The 27,846-nt window shown below is 43.2% G+C and overlaps 1 protein-coding gene across 1 annotated transcript in view; it reads left to right on the top strand.

The window, feature by feature from the left end:
• The window catches only part of CUBN (cubilin), a 303,548-nt gene that overhangs the window by 128,938 nt on the left and 146,764 nt on the right, over window positions 1-27,846 (top strand). The window contains exons 29-32 of the mRNA XM_004716015.2: window positions 7,783-7,964; window positions 13,503-13,677; window positions 16,412-16,581; window positions 21,198-21,291. Of these exons, the coding sequence (XP_004716072.1) occupies window positions 7,783-7,964; window positions 13,503-13,677; window positions 16,412-16,581; window positions 21,198-21,291 (621 nt within the window). The remainder of the gene's footprint in view (window positions 1-7,782; window positions 7,965-13,502; window positions 13,678-16,411; window positions 16,582-21,197; window positions 21,292-27,846) is intronic.

Here is a 27,846-nt window from a genome sequence, read left to right as displayed (position 1 = left end):
TTACACCATCCCAGTTATCCCATCACCTGAAATCCTGATGCTCATTCCCTTCGAGTGGGGTTATACGGTCATCATTGCTATCAGTTCCCCCTTTTCCCCACTCTCTTCCCTCATCCTCAGGGAGTCATTAGTTCCCTTACTGTTTCTGAGGGGTTTATCTATCTTGAATTTCATGCATGGAAAGATCTTGATTGTATCAATGTATAAACACAGGTCTAGGAAGTTTAGGGAGGTAAATGTAAAGCCATAATAATGGGAGGAGGAAATGTTAAGGAACTAAGGATAGTTGTGAGGATCACTGCTCTACTGCACCCTGGATAGGTTGTCCCTTCCGTATGGCCCTTCTGGGAGGGAATGTCCCATTATTTTGCAGGTGGGCTTTGGGTCTCCACCATGCCTATGTTCTTTCACATCAGTCTGATTACTTGTTTTTGGACTTCTGATACCGAGTCCCGTGGACACCTCATGATCCCACAGACTGGTGTGCATCTTCCATGTGGGCTTTGGTGCTTCCCTGCTTAATGGCCACTTGTTTAATTTCAAGTCTTTAAGACCCCAGATGCTATTGTTAGATGTCTCAGGTGGGAAGTACCTTCGTTCTTGGCTTCAGACGAGGAAGAATTCATGCTAAAGCCTGGTTTGTGATCCAAGTGGGTTTTTATAAAGGACAGATGTGGTTTCAGGCTATACTGTCAATGAATACAGGCACCCTCGAGGCACTGCACACCCACACATGGTGGCGTGAGGCGAGAGACGAGAGAGAGATGCAGCATGGCCAAGCAGAAGGCAGAGGAGCACTGGAAAAAGAGAAGTGGTCTCCAGGTTCCGGCCTTTGGCTGGGAGGCGTGGTTGACGGTTCTGGTTGACCCCATTGGCTGAATTAAGTCCACCTGGCCTAGCTTGGGCCCACCCAGGTATACCACCACCTACTTGGCTTGGGCCCAGAATTGGTGCTTGCCCACTAGACACCCCTGGTCCCTGTTCTGCTACCTAACACTATATCTTTTGATAGCTGGGCACTATCAGCTTTCTTTACCACATTTGCTTATGCACCCATCTTGACTTCAGCAATCATGTTGGGTAGGTGAGCTTCATAGAATGCCAGGTTATTAGAACACATAAAATGCAAGTGTTCTTGCATTGAGGGAGGACTTGAGTAGGGGCCCAATGTCCATCTACCACCTTGATACTTAACATATCAATATATGTACATAGACCTATATCCCTATTGTTATATATTAATATATTTACATAATTACACGCCTATATTTATACTGCTATAAATGTCTTTTGCCTCCAAATTCTTTCTCCTGTTTCCTTTCCTTCTGTCCCACTATCATGTTTGACCTGCATTAAGCTCTAATTCCTCTCAGCTATATTGCAATTGATCAATCCCCACCAGGCATTCTAGACCCTCCTCGCCATTGATTTTCGATGTATTGTTATTCTTTGATGCCTGGGTTTGTTGCCTCTCCCCTGTCCCACCCGGAACCATCGCGATGTCTGTTGTTTTCTCCAACCATCAGCTTTCTTCACCACCTTAGCTTGTGCACGCATTTTGTCTTCAGTCATCGTGTCAGGAAGACGAGTACCATACAGTGCCACAGTATTAGAACAAACTGTTCTTGTACTGACGTAAGGTTTAAGTAGAGGCCCCAGATCAGTCTGCTTACTTACTGTACTTACACACACACATACACACACACACACACACATATATATACATATAGATAATACACCTACCATTATGTATGTATATCTTTACATATATGCATATCATATACCCACACATAATTTTTACTCCCTATTTGTTTCCTCCATTTCTTTTTTCTTTCCTCCTGCCCCACTATCATGTTTGCCTCTCTTTAATTCCTCTTGGGTGCATCTCAATTGGTCAAACTTTACAGTATTGCGAACAAGGGGGCTTCAAAAAGTGCATGGGAAGACTCCCATTAGTCTTTCATTCCATTTTCCATGAAATGTTTGAAACCCCCCTCGTATTTCGTAGGTGATCTGGAAGTGAGACCTGGGTATTAAATGTATACTCTAGGAAACGCCTTACCTTGCCTAGGTTTATAGTGCCCCCAAATTCAGCATTACCAGCTCAGATACCATCTGCCCTTACATGAATGTACATCAGTAACATCTCTAGCTGACCCCTCCCCCCTCATGCTGCTGTTTTTGCAGGACTGATCATGGCATTGCAGAACCAATAAGAGTGTTTGATTTTCATTGTAATAGTTTTGACATTTTAAAAATAATCATTTTAATGGAACATGGGAGCACCATTAGTTATTCTAGTGAATTATACTTTGGCCTCTTTTAAAATCAAACACAGAAACGAGAGGATAAAGGGGTGAGGATGTCTTGTTTGGGTCACACTTTGATTCCTAGATTCCTCTTCTTTCAGCCTTTGATGGGCTCTAGAGTTGAGCCACTCTTGATACTATCGGGATATGGAACATACTGCCAGGAGAATGCCCAGTGCGAAGAGCTGACTATTTGAACAATCATAGATCAAGACAGAATATCCTTTTAAAGACCTGCGCTTGTGATTCCCTTCAGCGCCTTTTTCCCCCTGAAGCTTTTTGCTGAGGAATTAATTTTCTTAATGTGCTGTCTTTTTTTCTTTATTAATACTCTTTTTGGGGGACTCTTACAGCTCTTATCACAATCCATACATTCATCCCTGTGTCAAGCACATTTGTACATATGTTGCCTTCATCATTTTCAAAGCATTTTCTCTCTATTTGAGCCCTTGATATCAACTCCTCATTTTTCCTTCCCTCTCTCACCCTCCTTCCCTCATGACCCATTAATAAATTATGGATTATTATTTTCAAATAACAAAAGAAAAGTGGGAAAAGGGAGATAGAGGACAATGTAAGATATGAAAATAATAATCTATAATTTTTCAGTGGCCCTTTAGCTCTTTCATTGCAGATTTTCTATTCATTCCAGTAAAGCCCTTTTGTTAAAACAGCACAAAACAAAGGAAATCCAAGTTGAAGACAGAACTTAGATTATTTTGAAAAAATTTTTTTTTCAATGTTGTTCTAGGGTTACAAAAAAAGGATTAGCTAAGTTCTCATGTGAAACCTCAAAACCCATTATCTGCATGAGTAACAGGCAGGTTTAGGAATAGTTTTACCTCTTCCTGGTCATGATTTCAGTGGATCAATGTGCTTCCTGATGATAAGGTAAGCACTTCCTTTCAGCTGGTGCTTGGGCGTCTGGAGGCAATTCAAATCAAATAGATTATCAGTCACCAGGCCCTAAGAGTTTGGGAAAGACTGGGAAGCATATGATTCTCCAGGTCAGTTGGTGTCTGATGATATTCATGCACATAATAGATTCTCTCAGATTTGTCTGAATGTACATGAAAAGAGTTTTGCTTTATTTATTTTTCTAGGTTGCTATGGTGTCTTTTTGTTTTTTTAATCATTTTATTGGGGGCTCATACAACTCTTATCACAAGCTATACATACATCCTCTTGTTTTGTTTGTTTGTTTGTTGTTTGAGGGCAGTATGCAACATTGCCATTGCCTTCGGGCTGAAGTACTCAACCCGGCAGAGAGGGAGAGCACTGTGCCAGGGGTCATTTTGTCCCAGCCTTCCCATTTATTAAAGTCCGGAGCCTCTTGAGTTTCAATGCTTCTCTGGGCCTGCCATTAACATTCTTATGCATTTTCAAGTAAGATAATGTGCTTATCGAGAGCATTTTGAAAACTGAATTACCTTAAGAAGATAAACTTATCTGTATTGTTTGTGGCTTAGGGAACACCTCATTTCTAAACTCTGGATGATTCTTGATCATGTTTTTAACCTGTAATTTCTCTTCTAGCTCCGTCTTTTTTTTGGGATTTCTTCCCTTTTTTAATTGGGTTTTGTTTAAATTTTAAAACCGTTTTTCGGGGGTTGCTTTTCTTTTAAAGGTTCTTTGGTTGGGCCCTTTGTTTTGCTGTTTTCTCCACCACCCTTTTGTTTTAGGGCTTGGTTTTGTTGGGCTTGAACCCAGGCCCACGGCCGAAAACCGGGGGGGCTAAATTCAACTTTTACCCCGGCCGGTTTGGATCCATTTGCCTAATGCTATCACCCATGCTTTACCCGGTAGGCTACACTCTTTCCAAAAGCAGCCATGAAAACTCAAGCAGTCTGAGAGCTTGTCTCCCCAGGAAAACCCTCTCTTCTCATTTGCCTACAAAGAGCCACCACGGCTAACCCCAGTTTTCCCCAAGTCGGAACTCTCCGAAGACTCCATTCATCTTTCCATTGCTTACTCCTGGGTGACGTCCTCCTCAGACCACCACTTTCTTTATGAGGGCTCTGCAATGCTTGTCTAGGTCATTGCCATCCCTTTTAGATCGTTGCTGTTGAAAGTTGCTATTGAGTCGGACCCTGACTCCTGACGACCGCAGGTATGAATGCAGACCTGCTCCACTGGGCTCTCTTGGCTATATTCTTTACAGATATTTTCATTTATTGCTTTAAAAGTTCAACTCCTGCTGTCAGTTTGAAGTCTTGCATGTGTATTTGTTAGGTTTCTCGGGTGGGAATGCCACGCGGTTCTTGGCTTCCCCTATGAAAGAATTCACGCCGAAGGCTGGTTTGTGATCCACATGGGTTTTTATAAAGGACAGAAGTTTCAGGCTTTACAGTCACTAAACATGGGCACACCTCGTGGGACTGCACCCCAAACGTGGTAGCCTGAGGCCAGAGAGACCACGGCATGGCCAAGTGGACACAGGACAGGAGCCAAAGGGGAAGAAGCCAGGAGATCTTGAGGTCAAGGTATTTGAGGCTTCTTGTTGGGAGGCGTGGTCGAAGGTATTGCTTAACCCCATTGGCTGAATTAAGCCCACCGGGGCCTAGTGGTTGCCCAAGTGTACCGCCTACCTGGCTGGGGCTTGAATTGGCCCATGCCCAGTTCGTCTTTATGGCTGGCCAAGGGCTTGCCTGATTCTCCTCCAACCTGCTGTAGGGTCCTGCAGGCATGAAGAGAGACAACTCCTGCCTCTTCCTTCATATTCACAATCACACAGATCCAAATCCATTGGCTTCAAGTTTTCTAATTTGTTGTGAACCCTTCTCTCTTCTTACTAAAGGAGAACTCGGGAAAAACAAACAGATAGACACACAGACAAACAAACAAGCAAACCTCATTTGGTCATTTAAAGCAATAACAACAGAAACACCATTGTGACATGATTTTTTTTTTTCCTTGCTACAAATCACACACTAGTTCAAGGTTCTGAAAATCCAGGGAAAAGAGGCCTTGCTGAGGAGACTGGCAGCGTTGGCTACATGCTGGGCTTATGTGTAGAGAAGAAATTAGTGCCAAAGAAAATTAAGCTCTTGCTGGCCATGTGTTGGGTAGGAAGAACCAGGGACAAGGGGTTGTCCCTCCACGTGCCTGCAGGCCCCTACAGGAGGTTGCTGCCTTCTCAGTCAGCTGTGAGGGTCGAGTAAGAGCCTGTGGGATTAACCGTCAGGACTTTCAGTTGCTGATGAGACACCACTCAAAATGAGAAGAAAGCGCTACAAACATCAATTAATCATTGGATTAATTATTTGACTGTATGAAATATGAATCTAGAAAAATTTCAAGTCTTCAAAAATGCACACACATCAATATTCTAGGCACTAGTGCAATGAAATGGGCCGATATTGGCTATTTTGTACCCCCAAATTATATGGATTGCTATGCCAGAAATGATACAATCAAGAGGAATGGTACTATATTTATTTATTCATTTATTATTGATAAATCATTTTAGGGGGGGACTCTTACAGCTCTTATAACGATCCATACATCAATTGTATCCAGCATATTTGTACATATGTTGCCATCATCATTTTCTAAACATTTTCTTTCTATTTGAGCCCTTGGTATCAGCTCCTCTTTTTCCCTTCCCTTCCTCCCTCCCACCCACATGACCCTTTGATAAATTATTATTATTTTCATGTCTTATATCAACCACTATCTCCCTCTCCCACAGTTTCTGTTGTTCCTCCCCCTTGGACGGGGAGGGGGGGGGAACGTGTCACTTGTGATCTGTTCCCCTTTCTTTCCCTTCTCTCCCCACCTTCCCCCTACCCTCCTGGTATCTCTGCTCCCATTTCTGTTCCTGAGGGGTTTATCAGAGCTGGAGTCCATGTGTCGTGAGCTCTTATGTGTACCAGTGTTCATGCTCCTGTCTAGCCTAAATTGAAAGGCAAGACTGGGTTCATGACAGTGGGGTGCGAGGAAGCCTCAAGGAACCAGAGGAATATTGTGTGTTTCACCAGAGCTATACCATGCCCTGGTTGTGTCATCGCTTCCTTGTGACCCTTCTGTGAGGGAATATCCTGTTGTCTCAGGCGGGTTTTAGGTCTCTGCTTTCATCCCCCTCATTCTCAACAATGTGTTTGTTTGTTTGTTTGTTTGTTTGTTTGTTTTACATCTTCTGATGCCTGTGACTTGATCCTGTGGACACCTCGTGATCGCACAGGTTGGTGTGTTTCTTCTATGTGGACTTGTTGCTTCTCTGCTAGATGGCTGCTTGTTTAGCTTCAAGCCTTTAAGATCACAGAGTCTTATCTTTTGATAGCCGGGCACCATCAGCTTTCTTCACCACATTCAGATAAATAGGAGTGTGACTGCTGGTCATATGTTAAATTTGAGTTTCAGTTACTCCACATTTTGCCAGTATTTGATGGTGTCAGGTTTTATATTTTAACCATTCTAATTAGTGTGTATTAGTATTTTCTTGTTTTAATTTGTAGCTCCTATAGATATGATATTGAGCATCTTTTCATATGATTGTTTGACACCCCTATATCCTCTTTGTGAAAGAAAGACAAGGCTGTCTGTTCCTGTAGAGAATTAAAGTTTTAGAGACCCTAAGGAAAAGTTCTACTGTGTCCTATGGAATCCATTCAATGGTAATGTGTGAGCATATTTTTTAAAAAACATCATTTTATTGGGGGCTCATACAACTCTTATCACAATCCATACATACATCAATTGTATAAAGCACACTTGTACATTCATTGTCCTCATCATTCTCAAAACTACATGGAGTGAGCACATCTCCTGTGGCATTTCTTCAGCTCTTTTTGCCCATTTCAGAAGATCTTTGTATATTTTGGATATCTTCTCCTAGTCTGTGATTTGTCTTATTCATTTTACCTTTGTTCCATGTCTTTCATGGAATAAAGGTTTTTAATTTTAAAGTATTCCTACTTTCTAATATATGTTTCATAGATCAAGCTTTTAGTCAAGATTTATTATTCAATTTCCTACAGTCATCAGTACAAAGCGAAAGATTGTTTAACATTTAGAATTTTAGTTATTAGTATGAAATAGCTTTAGAAATAAATCCTCTCAAACTCAGTTTTTTAGATATAAGGAAACTGAAGACCCAGGGACATAATTTGTCCAACAAAGCTCATATTATCCAGACTTCAAACCATGTAATTCTAATGCAAATATACCAAGGAAAATATAAAAATTTTAATGACATTTTCTTTGAAAACAGTGTACCAAAGATTTGACGCCATGCAAATAATAACTGAGGAATAGACCACACTCAATACTCAATACTTTTTGAAAATGTTGTTGTTATAATTTTTATCATTGTTTTATAAGTATACAAGTGTGACTTTATTAGAATGCTTTGGGTTTTCTCCAAAATGGACTCTTCTTTTTTTATGTTATCTTTTTATTATTTGAATTTAAAAAATTTTCCCCCCATTACTGATCTGTACATTGAACAAATGGTGCCTTTCTATTGTCACAGGGTGTGGTGGGGAGCTGTCTGGTGACATGGGTTTCTTCAGTAGCCCCGGCTATCCTAACCAGTACCCCCCCAACAAAGAGTGCGTCTGGTACATTAGCACAGCCCTCGGGAGCAGCATTCAGCTCACCATCCATGACTTCGATGTGGAGCAGCATGCAAGCTGCATCTATGACTCCCTGGAGGTAAGGATCTTGACTGTGTGTGTTTTTGTTGTTCTTTCTTCTTTTTTTTGCTGTTTCCTTCTACTCTCTCCTCTCCTTCCTTCTCTCCTGCTTCCTCTTTTTCCTTCTATTTATTTATTTACATACTGACTTACTTGTTTTAATGTTATCTACCTAGGGTCAGAGAGTGCCCATCAAGTAGCATACACAAAATGTTTTTTGAATAAACGAAAGCAACCGCATTTCAGATTGCACACTACCATCCCATACCTCTCTCTTTATTTATAAAGGGCTATGTTTTGAATTCCATTTTCACAGCTGAATGTGAAATAATGCTGTGAGATCAGAGATCAAGTTTGTCCCCATTTAACAGTCATGGAAACGAATGCTTAGAGAGATTGATGGGATTTTCCCCCTATCACCACATAGATAGTAAATCAAAGGGCTGAGAAGTAATCCCAGCCATGATTCAACAGTTCATATGATGTACTTTATGGGAAGCTATAACACTTAGAAACTTTATTAAATCACAGACTTATTTCCTTGGGGGCAGGGGGTGGAGTTCTGGAATCATGTCCTCACGGAGTGGATGCAGTCTCGAGGAACTTTAAACTTAGTCACTTCTTTCAGAAGGAGGACAGCGCTGTGCCATTTAAGGCATATAGAACTAATGACATCTTAGGTCAGATTCCAGCCCCGTCTTTATGTGAGTGCTCCGGCCAAGTCAGTTCCAAGGACAAGCCTTTCTTTCTTTCTTTCTTTTTAAAAGACCTTTCCCAAATTTCACACTCACTGTGTGGAATAGAAATAACACACACGTGTGGCATGTTCAGCGAGTCCCCTTGCCAACCAGGATACTCCCTGGTTGTGTAAATCCCCTTAACACTTACCGAGGGCCAGGAATAAACACAATGTCCACAGCGACGTGCAATGTTCTCAGCTCTTCGTGTTCATATTGCCATAAGTGCGTGTGATTGTTGTCCGCGTGGCAAGATGTCAATGGGTTCATTGTGCTGTGAGCTTTTTCACATCCATGACGTGAGCAAGCCGAGACCGGACTGTCTCCTGCAAACGGCCTCTCGCACGGGGTGACTACATCCAGGACCCCAGGCAGCAGCAGGCAGTGAGCGTCCCTGTGTCTGCCCGAAATGGCCCAGGGGAGAGGTCACAGCACAAGCTGACATGGCAATGGCCTCCCTGGTCATAGCAAAAGCAGTGCCTGGGGGAAGATTTTGAGCTCCTTGCTCAAATATTTTGCGAAGGCTCATTTGGTAAGCTCAGGGATGCAGGCTGTTGATGTCTTGCTTCCATTTTGACTTTGCACATGTCCAACTCAGGTGGGCAATGTGCTGATCCATTTGGATTGATACTGATAAAAAGATTGCTTTTCTCTTCGGGTGTTGGAGGCTGACTGCGTGGTAGCAGTAGACGTTTGTCATTTGTCATCCCCTGGGGTTGTGTGGCTAAAAAGTCCTGCTGGCTCTCTGCACTCATTTGTTCAAAGTTACCTTCTTCTGTGGTGGAGAGCAGCCGAGTGAGACCTGATGGTCACCAGGCATTAGGCATTATGAGGCTTTACCTGGATTTCACCAAGTATCACCATGAGTTTTGAGGGGGTTTTCCCTCTCCTTTCAAAAATTAGTGTCCAAAAAAAAGGCCAGTTAGAGAAAAGAGCAGTGCCTGGTTACTCGTCACCCGGAATGCTGCCTTGATTGTGACACTAAATGGAGCTAACAGCAGAACCAACTGTTTCAAACAGATTAAAACTACAGGCTCTGGAATGTGCTCTCTCCTCCCGTCGTCGCTCACGTTGCCGTTTTACTACATAACTCTGAACTTCAGATCCAATCTTTTCCTTCGACACTTAGGCATCGGCTGAAGGAACCACACCTTGACATTCTTTCCATCCCATCCCTCTTTTCAGAGCCATGTGCTAACTATTGGTTTTATTTTGGGAAAGCCAGAGTGCCTTTCTCTTGTTCTTGTCATGGAAACTCGTGTGTGTGTGTGTGTGTGTGTGTGTGTGTGTGTGTGTGTGTGTGTTCCCTTCAATCTTCGGGAAAACTCTCAGCAGTGCAAACAGAACGCAGGAAAGGAAAGTCCCGCCCTGCTGCAATGAGACCAAGACAGTTGCTGCTTGGGGCACCTAGCTGGGTCTGGTCCGGTGCCCTGGTGGTTGGTGAATGCCGTCGTCGTACATGGGAGAGCAGAGAAGGTCCAAAGTGCCAGCATTTATTCTTCAGGAAGTGTCTCGGGCCCCGCCAACTCTAACCCATTATGTCTATATTCTCAAGGGGACCCACGGGCAGGGAAAACAGACTATTTTGCTGACATGCGAGCTCTTGTTGTTAGAACGAAACCCTGGAGCGCAATTTTCTCCCCAAATATGTGCTGTTGGTTGGGCTTAGATGATTAGAAGCACATGCTGCCTGTTGAAGGCTGGGGTACTGCTCCCGGGTCCAGTGGGGGGTAAACCTATCCTGAAAAGGTTCAAGCACACCAAACAAGCGGAGAGGAAGGCTCCTTGCCCGCTGGGGCCTCCTTTAGCCTGTGTGTCCATGGAGGGGGCCCCACAGGGCTCTTCCTTCAGGGCTGCTTTGATGGGACTTGGGAGGCCACGCAAACACCAGCTTCTCCGAATGAAAATACCCCCAGCGGCCAGCCTGCTTCATTCCTTTGCAAGTACAGCCCCTGCGCTTTGTGGAACAGCAGTTTCATTCATTTGGGCCAGTCCCTCATGGCTTGGGGGAATTAATCAGACAAAGAAATCATTATAGATTCCAATCACATCCTCCTCTCCAAAAGTAGGCTTCTTGTTCTCACTCACTCACCCCACAGAGCACTTGAGTGATTCCCTTATTGGGATCCACAAGGACCCAGGGTGCCCCAGGAGCAGGGCGAGAGGGACCTAGAGGTGGAAACGGGCGCAGCTAGGAGAGGTGGGACGGCACTGCGTGCTGTGTCGCACAAACCTCACTGAGAGATGTGCCTCCTGGTTCTGGTCTGTTACGTGCAAGTGGGGGGGTGGGTGAGGGTGGGGGCGCTTGTAAAGGATGCAGACAGCAATATACCTGGGAACAGTTTTCAAAAATAATCCCTCATGTATGCACAAGTTTGACCGGACTGATTCTGTGTGTTTCTACCCCCACCTCTCACCACATACCTTCTTTTCTATTGCACGCCAAAATCCAAGTCAAACCTACTGCCCCCAAGTCAGTTCTGACTCATAGCCACGTGACAGGCAGGGTAGAATTGCCCCTGCTGTTTTCCAAGACTAACTCTTTGTGGGACTGGGAAGCTTCATCTTTCATGGAATCTCTCTCTCTCTCTCTCTCTCTCTCTCTCTCTCTCTCTCTCACACACACACACACACACACACACACACAGCAGGGCCCCAGGGAGGTTGAGAGCCCCCTATGTGAGATGTCCTCGAGACTAGGCTGGGTTGAGAGTGGCCGCAAGGGGCTGTCTCTGAGTAAGACCTACTCCTACATCCTAGGAGGAATGTATTGTTGGGCTTCTGGGTCTCTAGTCCTGACATTTACCAGTTTAGGGGAAGCCAGGTGACATAGATCCATAAGGAGTCACCCAGGCAATATGATGCAGTCTGTGGCAATTTCTGGACATGTTTTTATGATACTGGCCAAATTTTTGGCAGCGGACATGCTGACAGCAGGCTTAGGAGTTATCTATAGGATTCCTATTTGGGGAATGCTCCAGAACACGTTTACTTACATTTCCACTTCGTCTGAAGAGATAAAAAAGCAGTGTTTAATTCCTAATTTATAAAATATTCAGTCTGCACAGTAAGTGGAAGAGTCTAGCCAAAGAACCAGGGCATCAACAGCCTTCACTAGTTTCATTTTCATGTACATATGCTTTTATGCCAACATTATTTGCCTCTGTTCCTGATGGATGCCTCGGTGTTCCAAGCCTGGAACCAAGCCTCTCCCAGGGCAATGGTAGGCTTGAACCAGCAAGCTCTCGCTTCATAGCCGAGTGCTCCGCCACTGTACCACCAGTGCTCCTTTACAGGTGCGATAGGAAAAGGGAATCAGTCTCCACCCTGTACTATCTGCACCAAACTCCAAAACCCACTACACTCACTGTCCATCGAGTTGGAGCCAACACACAGCCACCCAAGAGGACAGGGTAGAACTGCCGCTTGTGAGCTTCTGAGATTGCAACTTGTTACGGGATTAGAACACGGCATTAGAACGCTTCATCTTTTTCCTGTGGAGTGGCCGGTGGTTTCGAACTGCTGACCTTGTGGGTAGCAGCCCCGCTCGTAGCCACTGTGTCCCCAGAACTCGTCTATTATCTGCACACTCTGCTAAGGAAAGCAAGGAATCCCAGGAAGAGAGGAAAAGTGGGGAAAAGGAGGATAGAGGAGATTGTGGGTAAATTTACTCAGTTCAGCTTGAAATGTACAGGAACTTCTCAGGAGGTTGTCTATAGTGTTTTTTAAAAATAATTTTATTAGGGGATCATACAACTCTTATCACAATCCATACATACAGCAATTGTAAAACCAGGCACCATCAGCTTTCTTCACCACATTTGCTTATGCACCCGCTTTGTCTTCAGTGATTGTGTGGGGAAGATGGGCATTATAGAATGCCAATTTAATAGAACAAAGTATTCTTACATTGAGGGAATAATTGAGTGGAGGCCCAATTACCATCTGATACCTTAATACTACATCTATAAATATATGCACATAGATCTATTTCCCCATCCTCATATATAAATATATTTACTTATGTACATGCCTTTATTTAGACCTCTATAAATGCCCTTTACCTCCTAGCTCTTTCTTCTATTTCCTTTTATTTTCCTCTTGTCCCACTATCATGTTCAGCCTTCATTAGGGTTTCAGTAATTCCTCTCGGTTACATTACCCTTGGTCACGCCCTACCAGGCCTCCTACACCCTCCTGATTTGGATCACTTGTTGTTCCCTTGTCCCTGGGTTTGTTAACACCTCTACCTTTCTCACACCTCCTCCTCTCCCATGTCCCCCCCGGAACTGTTGGTCCCATTGTTTTCTCCTCCAGATTGTTCATCCAGCCTATCTTATTTAGACAGACCTACGGAGATAATAACATGCACAAAAGCAAGTCAGAGCAAAACCAAACACCAAAATAAAACGAAACAACAAGAACAAGCCAATGACAAACGAAAAAAAAAAAGAAACAAGAAAGAAAAGCCTGTAGTTAGTTTGAAGACTGTTTGTTGCCTTTTAGGAGTGTTTTCCAGTCGATTCTGTTGGGGCGCCAAGCCCTTGCCCCAAAGTCTATTTGTGGTATTCCCTGAGGACTTCGTTGCTCTGCTCCCCTTGCTGTTGTCTACAGTGTTATTAAGGCAGAGGAGTGCCCTCAAAAATCTAGTTCAAGTTTATATCTAGGCCATCCCTACCCAGTGAAACTGAGATGATACTCTCTAATCACAATAGAATCCGAGAGTTGGTATTAAAAAGAAGCGTGGGGAATAGTAGTCTTTATGTAATGTATCTCTTAATTAGAGGCCTTTCCCCTGCCCTTCTTTTACCGCACTTTAGGTCTATGGAGGACCTGATTTCCACTCTCCGAGGATAGCCCAGCTGTGTGCCCACAGATCATCTGAAAACCCCATGCAAGTTTCCAGCACTGGAAATGAACTAGCTATCCGGTTTAAGACAGACAGCTCCATCAATGGGAGAGGCTTCAACGTCTCCTGGCATGCGGTCCCTGGAGGTGAGCTAATCAAGGCAGTAAATATTACAAAGTGCTTTAGCTGAACTGTTAGGAAAAGTTCACCTGTTTGCAGAAAGGGATGATGAAGACACTGTTTTACAAAATGGTGAATAAGACCTTGTCATATAATCCCTTACCTTTCCAAAGAGTCACTACATATGTGAAAACTAGAATAGTCAAGCCCGTGCTGAAATTGGAAGCAGGGAACTGACTTGGCATATTTAATCTCTAAGGGACTTGTGCCAATTCATCAATTGCCTGTTTGTGAATTGGCAAATTGGTCAATAACACCATGGTGGACCTCTTGGGCAATTGTTAGGCTGCTAAGCCCCACATTGGCAGTTCAAGGTCATCAGCTACTTTTCTTGAGCAAGATGAGGCTGTCTGCTCCTATAGAGGTTTGCAGCCCTGGAATCCCTGGAGAGGGTTGCTCAAAGGGCCTTGAGGGAGCGAAGGGCCACTCATTGGGCTGCTAACTTCAAGGTCAGAAGTTTAAACACACCAGTTGGAGACTCTTCGGCTGGGGAAAAGATTTAAAATCTTGGAAATTCAAAGGGGCAGTACTATTCTGTGCTATAAAGCCACTATGAGCCAGAACCACCTCGATGGTAGTGAATGAGTGAGTGAGTGATGGGTCAGATTCAACTCAATAGCAGTGGAGGGTTTTGTGTTGGTATATTTTAGATTTACCAAAAAACACACAAAAATTATTGTGTATTGTTATATTGTGATTTCCTGCTTATAGTCTTATACCAAAAATCCCCAAAACGAATCCCTAACAAACCCAAACTCACTGCTACTGAATCCATTCTGACTCATCTCAATGCAAAGGAATGAGTAGAATTGGCCCTTTGGGTTTCTAAGGATATAAATCCTTATGTGAACAGAAAGCTTTATTTTGTTCCCTCAGAGTGGCTGGTAGGTTTGAACTGCTGACTTTAGGGTTAGCATCACAACTCATAACCCATTGAATCCTTGATTGCTGCTTACCTTGATGGTGGATCCAAGTCAGATAAAATCCTTAACAACTTCAATCTTTTCTCCACTGATTCTGATGCTACATATGGGTCCAGTGGTGAGGAGCTGGGTTTTTCCTTACATTGAGTTATAATCCGCACTGAAGGCTGTAATCTTTGGTTGTCTTCAGCAGGTGGTTCTGAGTCCCCCTCACTTTCAGCAAGCAAGGCTTGGCCATTTGCCATTCGAAGGCTCTTAATAAGCCTCCCCCAAATCCTGATGCCTGTAGCATTCTTCTTCATATAGTCCACTCACTTGGAGTCTCCCCAAGCCAAACTTGTATGAGATTGGCCTCAATGTAGATCCCCGCAAGGCATGTCCTTTGCAGTAGGACTTCGGCCTAATAATCCCGTCGATGAATCCTACAGGGTGATTGCAGGCTACTTATGTGGCTAGTAAGTACTTGGAAGAGATGCAGTCTGACCCATCATTTTGGGAGAATGAAACTCAGGACCAGAAAGTCCCTATGTGAGAGATACTCATGTGCCACAATATGATAAAGACCAAAATCCAGGAAGGATGCATCCCAGGTCTTGGCTTCTGCCAGGAGGAACCTGATAACAGCAGAGAAGGAACAAAGCTGGGCAGTCGGTCCCAGATAGTGACTTTTTCTGTCCACTTTGTTTCATTGTTGAGATTCTACCCAGCAAAACCTGCATCCGTCCCCCAGTGTCTGCATGGACACTCCTGTGACAGTGACGGCGTTCTACAAGCGCTGCAGCCACTCTCCTCCCCCTTGGCTGAGGAGTTTTCTCCTCACTAACTTGAACTCAGTGGCCCCTGAGATTCCGGCCTTTCTTGTTGGGGTGCACAGTTTGAACCCCGATAAACAGTTCTTGAAGGACAGGAGGGAGCCCTAGCGGCATCGCGGTGGCTTGTTGGGCTGTGAATTGCAAGGTCCGCAGTTGGAAGCCCTCAGCGCTCCACAAGAGAAAGATGGGGCTCTATCCTGCCGTGAAGAGTTACAGTCCCGAACTCACAGCACTTTCTAGTCTGTCCTAGGGCAACTGTGAGTCAGCATTGCCGCGAAGGCCGTGAGTGAGGAGGAGCATAGCGTTCAAGGCAGGCAGTTTTCTTCCTGGTTAAACAACATTGCTTGGCTTGAAGAAGACTTGAGGAAATATGTTCCATGGAAAGTTAAATCTTATCTTAGGATATTACTTTCAGGGTTCATCTACTACCCACAGCTCTAGCAAATACAGAGCATATGACAATCCGAAATTCTCTACTGTAGTTATTTCCCCTTTGATCAGTATTCATTTGTGGAATCTTGGACCCGTAGGTTCCATAATGGTACCACTCAGTATTAAAAAATTGAAAGGATACATAGTAAATAATTTGCAGAAGCATGGATTCCTGTATTCTCAAAATTCGTGCAGGAGCTGTATTGTTATTGCAGTATCGTTTCGAGGACGCCGTGCAGAGGTGGCTCCTGGTTTTTTGAACACATGGCTTCATTTGCACTTATTTCTAATGATTTTATCACACTTGGCGTCACATTGTATCACACTTCAAAGATTTGAAGTCGTTTTCTGAGTGTGTCTATATGATCCTTCATCTTTTGGGGATAAATGCATCAAGGATATTTAGTTCTTGAAAATGTTGAGTCGGCACTAATGGTAGAGTGGATGAATACAGCATTGACCTGTGGTTACAGGTAATGGTTTAGAGTTCGACATGTCAGAATGTCTTCTCATTGAACGCTTCTCATTCACAGGTTGTGGTGGGAATTTCAATGTTCCCAGTGGAGAGATTCATTCTCCAAATTACCCCAGTCCTTACAGGAGTAACTCAGAGTGTTCCTGGCTCATCCAGGTAGAAAAAAATCACCGTGTTCTTTTGAACTTCACCGACTTTGACCTTGAACCCCAGGACTCTTGTATTGCGGTAAGTGGCAGAAACGTCAACATTGTTTCCAGTCGTACGAGGGTCAAAACAGTGCCATATGGGACTCATTGGGTGGATGTGTATGGATCTCTTCCATGCCAACTCATAAAACCCCAGCCATTAGTAACTTAACATAAAGGCATTTAATGTTCACCTACCAACAGATCAACAGAGAGATAGATAGCCTTAGGATTTAGCCATTCAATTTGTGATCTATTATTTTTAGTGTATTAAATATTCATTTTCTTATAAATAAAATGTCTGTAGAAGATTCAAACCTCCTGTTTGAAGCCAAATCTAGTCAAAGGAGGAAGGAATAGAGTTGGTTATATCTGCTACCTGTTCCCCATTTAATCAGAAAGGCAACATTTTCGCAGACACTTTCCTTTCCCACCTCCCACCTTACATATCATTGCCCAGAATGGGCATCACGTACGCTCTCTCTCAGGGTTCTGTGCTTGTTGAGAACAGCATGTTTATTGGCAACTTGGACTATTTAGTGTTCTGATGGTACCGAATATTTTGTGTGATGGGGGTGGAGTTGAAAGTATATGACTATTTGTTGATCCAAACCAAAAACCAAACCTGTCTAAGGGATTAGTTCCAAGACTGTAGTTTTGATAGATGCTAACGGACACATCTTTCTTTCCTGGAGTGGCTGGTGGGTTTGAACTGATGGGACTTGCAGCTCACAGTCAAACATTTATCTCCTGCCCCACCAGGGGACTTTACTTAGGTGGTCGGATGAAGACAGTTTCTATTACATCCACCCATTCTCTCCTGACACTAGTATTTTCTGCTTACTGTAGGCGTGAATGAGGTTTTATTTTGAGGTATTCTTTTTCATTTGTTCGTGGATTTAAATTGTTTTGCTGTTTGGATTTTAAACAAAATGTCTTCCATCTTTCACATTGTCTTTTTAGATTTTATCCAAATATAAGGCAGATGTCTCCACTAATGGATTTTTACATTTCCGTTTCCTGGCACTGGCCTGCGTAAACTCCACCTGGCTAGCTTCTTTCAAATTTCACTCAAGAAAACTCAAAACTCACATTTTCGAGAGTGCTCTCGTCTAATGGTGTGATTTCATGTGTTATTTTTACAAGATTAGATCACTCGTCTTTTTAAAAGGTTAAAGCCTTCTAAATGAATCTTCGGTGCCTAAATAGACAAAGGAGTATACAAGCCAGATAGTTTCTAGAATGTTAATTTGGATCAACTTTCTTGATGTAGAAAACTGAAGTCAGACTAGCAATAACAATGATCATCTATGATCATAGACCAGTGGTATGAACAGCCTGCTACCCTGGCAGAGTGTTTTGGGAACTGGACGACTACAGATGCCATTAGGTTCAAATTGAACACCTTACTGTTTGACCTTCCTTTTGACCCATTTCGTTAAAATTTGTCCTAATTTTCAATATTTTCTGCTTTCTTTTAGATCACAATTTTTCTGTTTTGCTTTGTTATCATTGTTAGTTTTTACTTGTCTGTTTTTATTTTTGTTTTTTTTTGTATGTGTTTCTAGATAGGAAATTCAGGACAGGTAAATCTGTAGGGGTAATAACTGAATTAATGGTTTTTGGGGAGCATGGCAGGGGTATTTGGGGGGGGATGGGAAGTTAATAACAAATGAGTAAAAGAAGAAAGTGTTCTAACATTGATTTAGGCAATGATCACATAAGATTGAACCATTGGATTGTATGATACGTGGATTAAAGGCCAATAAATCTTTTAAAGAAGAATAATAATTCCCGTTAAGAAATATAGAACTCACGGTAGTGTGAAATTTCATAAATAAGATAAATAAATGTTGGGTCTAGCATTGTGAGCTACTTTTGTTATAAGTGTTACCGTGTTTGCTAACCAGAAAAAGGACACTTTTGTGAGCCCTCAAGGCAAAGTGGGCCAAAGCTTGAGTCAAGGACCTGAGTGAGGTGTGAATTCCGTGAAACTTTCCCGATCGTGGTAAAATGAAAGTAAAATATGCTGCACAGAGATTTCAGTCCAGTTTCAGTCACCTGTCAGTTCTTCCCAAAATCTCATCTGGGAATTCTGAGAGGAGATCTTGTCTTGCTAATGTATCCAGGCACCTGGAATCTGGCAAAAGCAATTAAAAATCTACTTTGAAAAAAGATAAATTCATCCTAGATCTTGTTTCAATACCAGTAACCTTTCATGTACAATAGCCAACACACAGGCAAATTTATTTAGGAAACAATATATAACATTAATAAGGCATATGTAGGAGGAAATGGAAACAAACTCACTGATATGCCAGAGCGTGTACTAATATTACCAGAGGCGGGTTGTTAAACACTGGTGCTTACCATGCTCTTGGAGACAACAGTCAAACTAAAAATTTAAAACTTTCAGCAAGAAACTGCCTACTATAAAAAAGCGACATGGAAAATATGAAAAAGCCAATGAATAATTTTAGAACTGATATAGAGAACAACTGGATTAAAGACCTCAGTTGAAGCAGTTTTTGGCAAATTAGACACATTAGACAGAGCTGTAGAGAGATACAGTGAATTGGAAAAAAGATCAGAAGAATCTTCCCAGGATGAAACATAGATTAATAAAATAATTAAAAATACATAAGAGGGCAAGACACAAAAAAACACATAGAAAAGGCATAACATACAAATATGTGGAGTCCCAGAAAGAAAGGAGAAAGAAATAATACTTGAAGAGATAATGATATTTTTCCAATACTGATGAAAGACATCAGTGAGAGATGAATACTAAGAAATAAAAACTGCCAAGCAAGCTAAATAAAAAGAACATCCCCATAAAACAAAACAAAAAGAACAAGGGAAGGCAAAGGAAAAAATGTTTAAAGCAGCAGTGGGTCAGATAGCTGATTATCTTCTAAAAAATGACAGACTGAATCCTCATTTTGTAACAATGGCAATTGGAAGGTGAAAGACAATGGGATGTTATCTTCAGGATGAAGAAATGACCAATCAGGAACTGAAACAGTCATTGCCATTGAAGGCGGAATAAAGCCTTGAAACAGACTAAGTCTCCCAAAGAAGTATGAATGTGCCAGAGACCAGTGATTCATACGTTTTTTAGTCTGTGGAAGGCATTTCTTCACCATTTTCTCTTTCCCTCCAGCCTTCATGATGGCAGCCATAGTTTAATCTCGTCGCCAAAGGCCCAAGTCCAGATGCATGACCAAAGAAAAGCATGGGTTGTGCCTTGGACCCAGCATGGTGGTGGCTTTTTGCCATCCTTTGATCACATAGCTTATTTTCCACCTACATGGGATATAGATGCAGAAATTGCTTTATTTCTTTATTTTAAAGTTAAATTAATCACTGGCCTAAGGAAGCATGCAGCTAGCCTTGGCTAAGCAGACAGGAAGGAAAAGACAGGAAGTGAAAATTCACATGGACTGTTACATAGGATAGCAAAATGGATGGGAAGATGAGGTCAAATACAGGTTTTTGCAAATAAGGTCAAATATAACACATAGTTCAAACAAGTTATCAGAATCAGAGAATCCCATTTGAAGTAGTTGGTGTGTTTTAGTCAGCAGACAAGTGGAGTATTCAGATGCACTTCATGGAAACATTCATTTAAAAAGTTAACATTACGAATGTGAACTACTCTACCAGTGCCAGTTAGTGTGCTGCTTAAGAAATGTAGCTCTTGGTCTCTGCTCTGACCCCCCTTGTTCTCAACAATATGGTTTGTTTGGGGTCTTCTGATGCCCGTTACCAGGGCCCCGTGACACCTCCTGATCACACAGGTTGGTGTGCTTCTTCCATTTGGGCTTTATTGCTTCTCTGCTAGATGGCTGCTTGTTTATCTTCCAAACCTTTCAGACCCAAGATGCTACATCTTTTGATAGCCGGGCACCCTCTGCATTCTTCACCACATTTCCTTATGCTTGATACAGTTGATGTATGGCTTGTTACAAAATTTGTAAGAGCCCTCAATAAAATGTTTTAAATACAAGAATAAATAAATGTAACTCTGTGGTAAGATGGGCCTGAGGCTAAGCCATTTTCCAGCTGTGTTACTTGGGAGACAATTAGTCTTTCAATTTTAATTTATTCAACTCTGGAATATGGATAATAATAGTAGTGCCTGTGTCAGCTTTGTTGTCAAGATATTTGAAACAATGTAGGGGACCTACTTATTTGAAACAGTGTAGGGGACCTACTTATCATATAGAAAGTTTGCTGTTGATGCTAGCCATAATCGTAGCAATGTTAAGGATGAGTGCCCCCAGAGAGGTAGGCTCAATGGCCAATCGAAGAAAGGGAGGCATAATGGACTGGACTTAAGAGCCAAGGTTAGCAAGTTTTTCAATAAAAGAAGAACTCAGTATGAAGCTTGCTGGTAAAATAGTACCTCATATTAAATAGGCAAAAAAAGATTTTACAGACACTTAAAGAAATGTGAAGGAAAAAAAAAGGACTATTTGGGTAAACTTGGGACAAATCTATGGGTGTCTTGCCCATAAATTGGGAAAGACGTCTGCTGTGGGTTGCCAAGTGGACCCAATTATGGGGGTGGGAGTTCTGCAGAGGTTTGAAACCAGGCAAGGCAGTGCCTTCACAAGATTGAAGCTAGGCTCCAAGTTATAATTTGTTGTCCAGGGAGTCGTGAAGGCGAGCATCGAGGCGCCGGCCATCTCTCTTGTAGCCAACTGGAAGCTGGATGTGAAACTTAAGAGAAGGTCCAATATCTTGCGTAACATCTCTGGAGTTTAAATTCATACAAAGTCGATCGTTTATCCTGGGGACATTAAAATTAATTTATTGGCCTTGTTGCTTAGACAGAGCCATTAGCAAAGAGAAAAAACACCCATCTGCCAATGATGCTGTCAGATAATGTTTGGTCCAGGGGATTTTTCATGCTTTGAAGTGTACTATTCAATAGCAACGTGAATTATGTTTGGGTAGGGCATGCCACCACGCTTTTAATTTTATTTTTGGTGAAGATATACACAGGAAAACATATACCATTTCAACATTTTCTACATATTCTTTTTTAAAAATTCTGTAACAGCTTGAATCATAAGATATGGAAATAATTTTAAGTGACTTGATTGACAGTCACTGACATATAGATAAATGCAATGTGAATATGAAAAAGATCATTTCCTGGGAGGAAAAAAAGAGGAGCTGATACCAAAGGCTCCATGGAAAGTAAATGTTTAGAAAAGAATGATGGAAACAGATGTACACATATGCTGGATACAGTTGATGTGTGGATTTTGATAAGAGCTGGAAGAGCCCCCCAGAAAGTGATCTTTTAATATTAATTTAAGAAGATCATTTCATATTGCCCTCCTTGTTTTAAAAATAAGAATGTTCAGGCGCACAGTCATGGTTGGGAGATGCTGTTGAGTGAGCTCTAACTCACAGTGACTACGCACAGCAGAAGGAAGAACTGCCCAGCCCCGTGCCACCCGCACAATGATTCTCCTGTTTGAGCCCATTGTTGCAGCCCTGTGTCAAGCCATCTGGGAAGGGCCTTCCTCGTGTTGGCTGCCCCTCTGCCTTATCAAACATGATGTCCTTCGCCAGGAATCGGTCTCTCCTGATAACATGTCCAAAGTTTGTGCGATGAAGTCATCCCACCCTTGCCTGTAAGGAGCCTTCGCCGTCGTCAGAGCAAAAGTCCATGGCAATTGAAAGCAGGGCCAGCACTGTGACTCAAGCCTTCTTTTTTTTTTTCTTCTTTCCTTTCCTTTCTCTTTCTCTCTCTCTCCCTCCCTCCCTCCCTTCTTTCTTTCTTTCTACATTTTATTAGGGGCTCATACAACTGTTATCGCAATCCATACACACATCAATTGTGTAAAGCGCATTTGTACATCGGTTCTCAAAACATTTTCTCTCCACTTAAACCCCCGACATTAGGTCCTCATTTTTCCCCTCCCTCCCTGCTCCCCCCTCCCTCATGAGCCCTTGATAGTTTATAAATGGGTATTTTGTCATATCTTGCCCTGTCCGACGTCTCCCTTCACCCACTTTTCGGTTGTCTGTCCCCCAGGGAGGAGGTCACACACAGTTCCATGTAATCGCTTCCCTCTTTCCTACCCATTCTCCCTTTACCCTCCCTGTTTTGCCACTCACACCACTGGTCCTATAAGGCTCATCCGTCCTGGATTCCCTGTATTTTCAGTTCCTATCTGTACCAGTGTACCTCCTCTGGTCTAGCCAGACTTATGAGGTCGAATTTGAGTCATGGTAGTGGGAGCGGGGAGGAAACATTTAGGAACTAGAGGAAAGTTGTATTTCTCATCATTGTTACATCGCACCCTGACTGGCTCATCTCCTCCCCGAGACCCCTCTGCAAGGGGATCTCCAGTGGCCTACTAATGGGCTTTGGGTCTCGACTCAAGCCTTCTAACAAGTGTTTTTGTAGCAAAATCTGAAGAGGCAGAAGATAAAAGTAGAACTAGCTTGTAATCAGTTTGAATTCTGTAATCCGATACGCCGACTGACTACATTTATGAATGTAAACGCTAAGCTTTAGGACAGTGGTCCTCAACCTTCCTTGTGCCATGACCCTTTCATACAGTTCCTCACGTGGTGGTGACCGCCCCCCAACCATAAAATTGTTTTCGTTGTTGCTTCATCACTGTCATTTTGCTACTGTGATGAATCGGGCCACCCCTGTGAAAGGGCCGTTTGACCTCTAAAGAGGTCCCGACCCACAGGTTGAGAACTGCTGCTTGAGGGTTTCAAATATGAAGTGGAAAGCGTTCCAGCGTCGATGTCAGGTAATGGCTCTGGGCTCCACTCTTTCATTCCATCCTGGTGCCTGCTCTGGGCCAGGCACTGGTCTGGACTTGGCCCCACCACTCACACACTGGGAATCTTCGTCCGCTCGTTGATCCAGTCGTGTCCCTGCGCAACAACAGCAGAAAGTGGACCCCTGGGAAACAGGTATGTCTGTGAGTAGGTAGATGAGAGGGAGGCAGGAGCGGCAGGAGCAGACACCGGGGACCTCATCTGGGAAGTCGCAGTCAGAATCACACAGCCAGTGAGGTTCTGTTGATGCTCTGGGTGCAAGTACACAAGGTGCTGGAGAGGAGACTATCTCCACACAACAATTGCTGTACTGCCGGGCTTTTCTTGCTTGGTCCCCACCGGTCCTCATGGGCACGGTGAACCCACACAGGTAACCCCAGGCAATTACTCCTGACTTCCTGCAAGCAAAGGCAAAAGCCAGCAAGTGGGGGAAACGAATGGAAATGTAATGAAAGAAAGTTATACACAGCCTCTTGCATTTGATCCACACCAGCAGTTTTTTGCATCCAAGAGGTAGCGATGTGTTTGATGCATGCATGATTGATAGATGCATGGCTGAATACATGAAGTATGGCTGTTTCTCCTCCTGCAATGATCAGTGTTTCAGCGGAAAATTGAAGAGGACACATGTGGGATGGTGCTGTGCTGAATTGCTTCCCTGGCGCTGTTCTTGATACACAATCTCACTCTTGAGCCACATGAGAATGTAGATAATATCGCAGAAATGCACTTTCTAGACAGACATGCTGCTCTAATGAAAAATAGAGGAGCCGACTTCTTAAAAAATGAAAGAACTTTTCATTGAACCGATGGTGGCATCATGGGGTGCAAATCAGAAAGCCAACTCGGGTTTCAGCTCATTTGGTAAGATGTTTGCACTTTCTGCTCAGTCACCAGGGAGAGGCTGATGTAATTAACCTTGGGCTCCTTGAAAGATACATTGTGAGAATTTCTTCCTAGGAGACCCACTGGCTGGGGCTGACTCTATATGGTCAGCATGGAAATGCTCCTATTATATTTCCTTTCACGAAGCCTGCGTATTAAAGTGACCTCCCAATGACAGCTTAATTGCTTAATTAGAGCCCTTCTTCTGAGCCTACAATCCGTGTAGCTCTGAGACATGCTGGCTGTCGCTCAGTAGGAGAGCTGCAAGAGAGGTCAGTTCTACAGTTCCAGCCCAGCCTCCCTGCCCCCATTCCCACATCCCCTTTCCTCACCACAATGGAATGTCTGCCTGGTGAGAAATCAGTGAGAACGCCATAAAAGAAATCAGACCCGAGTCCGGATCCAGCTTCTCATTTGGGAGAAATACACACTAGGACTAACGGAGCCTCGGACCCCCCATCCTCCCAAAAGGCGGCAAATGACAAGTCACAGTTCTCTGTGAAGCCCTGTGTGCCTGTCAAGGAGGAAGAAAGCCACGTATCCTATTTGAACGGAAGCAAACCAGATCCCCAAAGCCCTCCAAGCTCCGTCCTCTGCTTTTGTTCCCTGTTTCTCACAGTTCGGCACAGGGTGGAACAGCAGGCCAGGCAAGCAGGGCAGGATCCATGCTTTATTTATTCTTTGACCACACCGCCCATGATGTGTGTTTCCTTTGAAAACAAGGATTGTTTCCCATGCAGACCACCTGGAACCAGGAATAATAGAACGAGGTGCTTCAAAGAGACAGGAAAAGTATTCTTTAAATATTTACTGCTTGAAAAAAAATCGGAGGAGCCCTGCTGAGGTGGTGCTTCCAGGTTAGGCTGCAATCCCAAAGGTCAGCGGTTGAAAACCACTACCTGCTCCGGGGAGAGAGGCTGGGTTTCTACTCCTGTGACCAGGTGCAGTCTTAGACGCCCAGAGGGCAGCTCTACCCTGTCTTATTATAGCCTTGCTATGAGTTGGCATTGACTCGATGGCAGTGATTCTTGGCTTTACAGATAAATTTAGAAGATATGAAAAAAAGTAATAATTTATCAATTATCAAGGGTTTGTGGGGAGCGGGGAGGGGAGGTGGGAAATGAGCCGATACGAAGGGCTCAAGTAGAAAGAAAATGTTTTGAAAATGATGATGGCGACACAGGTCCAGATGTGCTTGACACAGTGGACCGATGGTGTCAAGAGCTGTAAGAGCCTCCAATAACACGATTACAAACAAAAATCAATCTCCCTCTCTCATCCCATCCCCTCTACTTCTGTCACACTTTCTATCCCTCTGTGTCTTGGTTTGGTCCTTTCTTCTGCCCCTCTTTCCATCGCTCGTTGCCCCTGGCAGTTCCCACTCGATACTTGAGGGTGCTCTGTGCAGAATCCTGAAAACGATTGCACGACATGAGCTTTTGATAGGCCCTTCGTATTCCAGCGTGACACAGCCCAGGAGGATGGAGTCCAAGCCACATATGGGGCTTGCATTTGTTTTTGCTAGAATTCCAGTTCACCATCTCCTTAAGGGGCCTGGGAAAATACGTGAGTGCCCTGGACTTCAACATGTCCGGTCCTTCTGCAGTCATTGCCAGCAGCCCATTATTAGAGCCGCTCCTGAAATTTGAGTGGGCTCATGGAGAACAAAGGAAAAGGAGTGGCCCTCCTGATATGTGGCTGCAGAGTGTGTCCGGGATATAATTTCAGAGGAGCGCACCTGGAAAATATAACAGATCGAGGACACTGACGCTTCCTCCCTCCCCAGCTCTAAGAAAAGCCACTTCAATGAGTAATGTTTTCATTTCCTTCCTCTTATTTATGGCGCTAGCAGCTGGGATAATTTCCTGAGGGAATCCCGTCCATATCACTTAATATTTCCTCTATCTTGGAGCAGCTTGCATTTTAAAAAATATGGGAATTCCATTTGCAGCTACATTGCCGCCTATAACATCTGAGCGTAATGTCATTGGCTCTTCATCTACAGAACTGACCTAGCACCCTTATGTGAATGATCACGTCTGTGTCATTTCCCACTAAATAGCTTATCCCTGGTCCGCACCCACCCCCCCTTGGTAAGCTTTAAGGCAGATCAAAGATGAATGGTCTTAGGTGGAATTAGAACTGGATAAAGTGTAAGAACCAGACTGATGACCAGATCCGCCAGAGACAGGTTGAGAAACGAAGCCTGGCCAAAGACTGAGTTGCAGTAGAAACAGGGAAGAAGTAGATGCCTGTCTCCACTCGGGAACAGAATCCAGTTTAGAAATCAGGGTGATGCGTTCTGGGTTTATTTATTGGTGCTAGACAGAGCTCTTTGTGAAACCTCCAGCTCACTTAGCCAGGCAGAGAATCCCAGGCATGTCCAGTGGAATGGAACGCATGACAGATGCCAGGGCCTCTTAAATGGTGGGTGGTGGGGGTGGTGGGGGGAGGGGGGAGTGAGAACTAATAGGAGACTTGCCAAGATGCCACTAACCATGCTTTATTACAGGTCTAGGTAAGTGATGGGAGACTACCAAAGTATTTTAAGCAATACTGTAATAATCTTAGAAGACCATAGGTATCCAATTTGCCCTTTCTCTGAATTTAATGAAAATGGTCCAGATGTCAAGAAAAGATGGAGTTTGTATACTACTCACTGTGTGACTGTGGGCAAGTTAGTATGCGCCTTCTTTCCCGGTGCATTTCCAAATGCAGAATGGAGTCATACGGATGATTACATTAAAATGTACTTGAAGACTTTATTACAGGGTCTGGCACAGATAAATGTTAACTACTCTTAGCTTTTCTATTATTACTGTTGCTGCTTCAACTATTGCTTATGCAATTTTGAATTAATATTTAATCTGACAAATATATAAGTATTTTATACATTCTTCAATGTCATGTAATTAATTTTAACACTTATGTTTTAAGTTCTTAGCTTCCAGTATAACCCCAAATAGATTAAGGGAGAAAAAAAGTATGTGGCAGATGGGAAATAAAAGTATGTGCATGTATGTTGATATTTAGCCTGTCTAAAAATTTCACCTCTGTAGCAAGGTGTAACCTATTCACTTTGTGAGTTATAAACAATGTTGTAGATTTTTCTCTTGATGTAAAAACCAAAACCCAAGTCAGGGAGGGGATTCCAACTCATAGTGACCCTATAGGACAGACAGCACTACCTCTGGGGTCCCAAGACTGTAGCTCTTTATGGGAGCTTTTCGTTCTCCCATGGAGTGGCTGGTGATTTTGAACTGTTGACCTTGGAGCAGAAAGCTCAGCAAGTATAAGTTTCTTTCTATTCTCGTCTGTTAAAATCTGAACCTACACACATCCAGGTAAAAGAATTTTCATTTCAAACCTTTATTTATTTATTTAAACAAAGCATTTCATTGGGGGCTCTTACAGCTCTTCTCCTAATCCATCCATCCATCCATCCATCCATTGTGTCAAGTACTTTTTTACATATGTTGCCATCATCATTTTCAAAATATATTCTTTCTACTTGAGTCCTTGGTATCAGCTCCTCATTTTTTCCCACCGTCCCCCACCATCTCTCTCTCATGATAATTTATAAATTACTATTATTTTCATG

This window comes from Echinops telfairi, unplaced genomic scaffold (assembly GCF_000313985.2).
Source record: "Echinops telfairi isolate 266 unplaced genomic scaffold, ASM31398v2 ScPeMD7_7473;HRSCAF=8511, whole genome shotgun sequence".
NCBI classification, from domain to species: Eukaryota; Metazoa; Chordata; class Mammalia; order Afrosoricida; family Tenrecidae; genus Echinops; species Echinops telfairi.
This window is presented reverse-complemented; position numbering and strand designations above follow the sequence as displayed.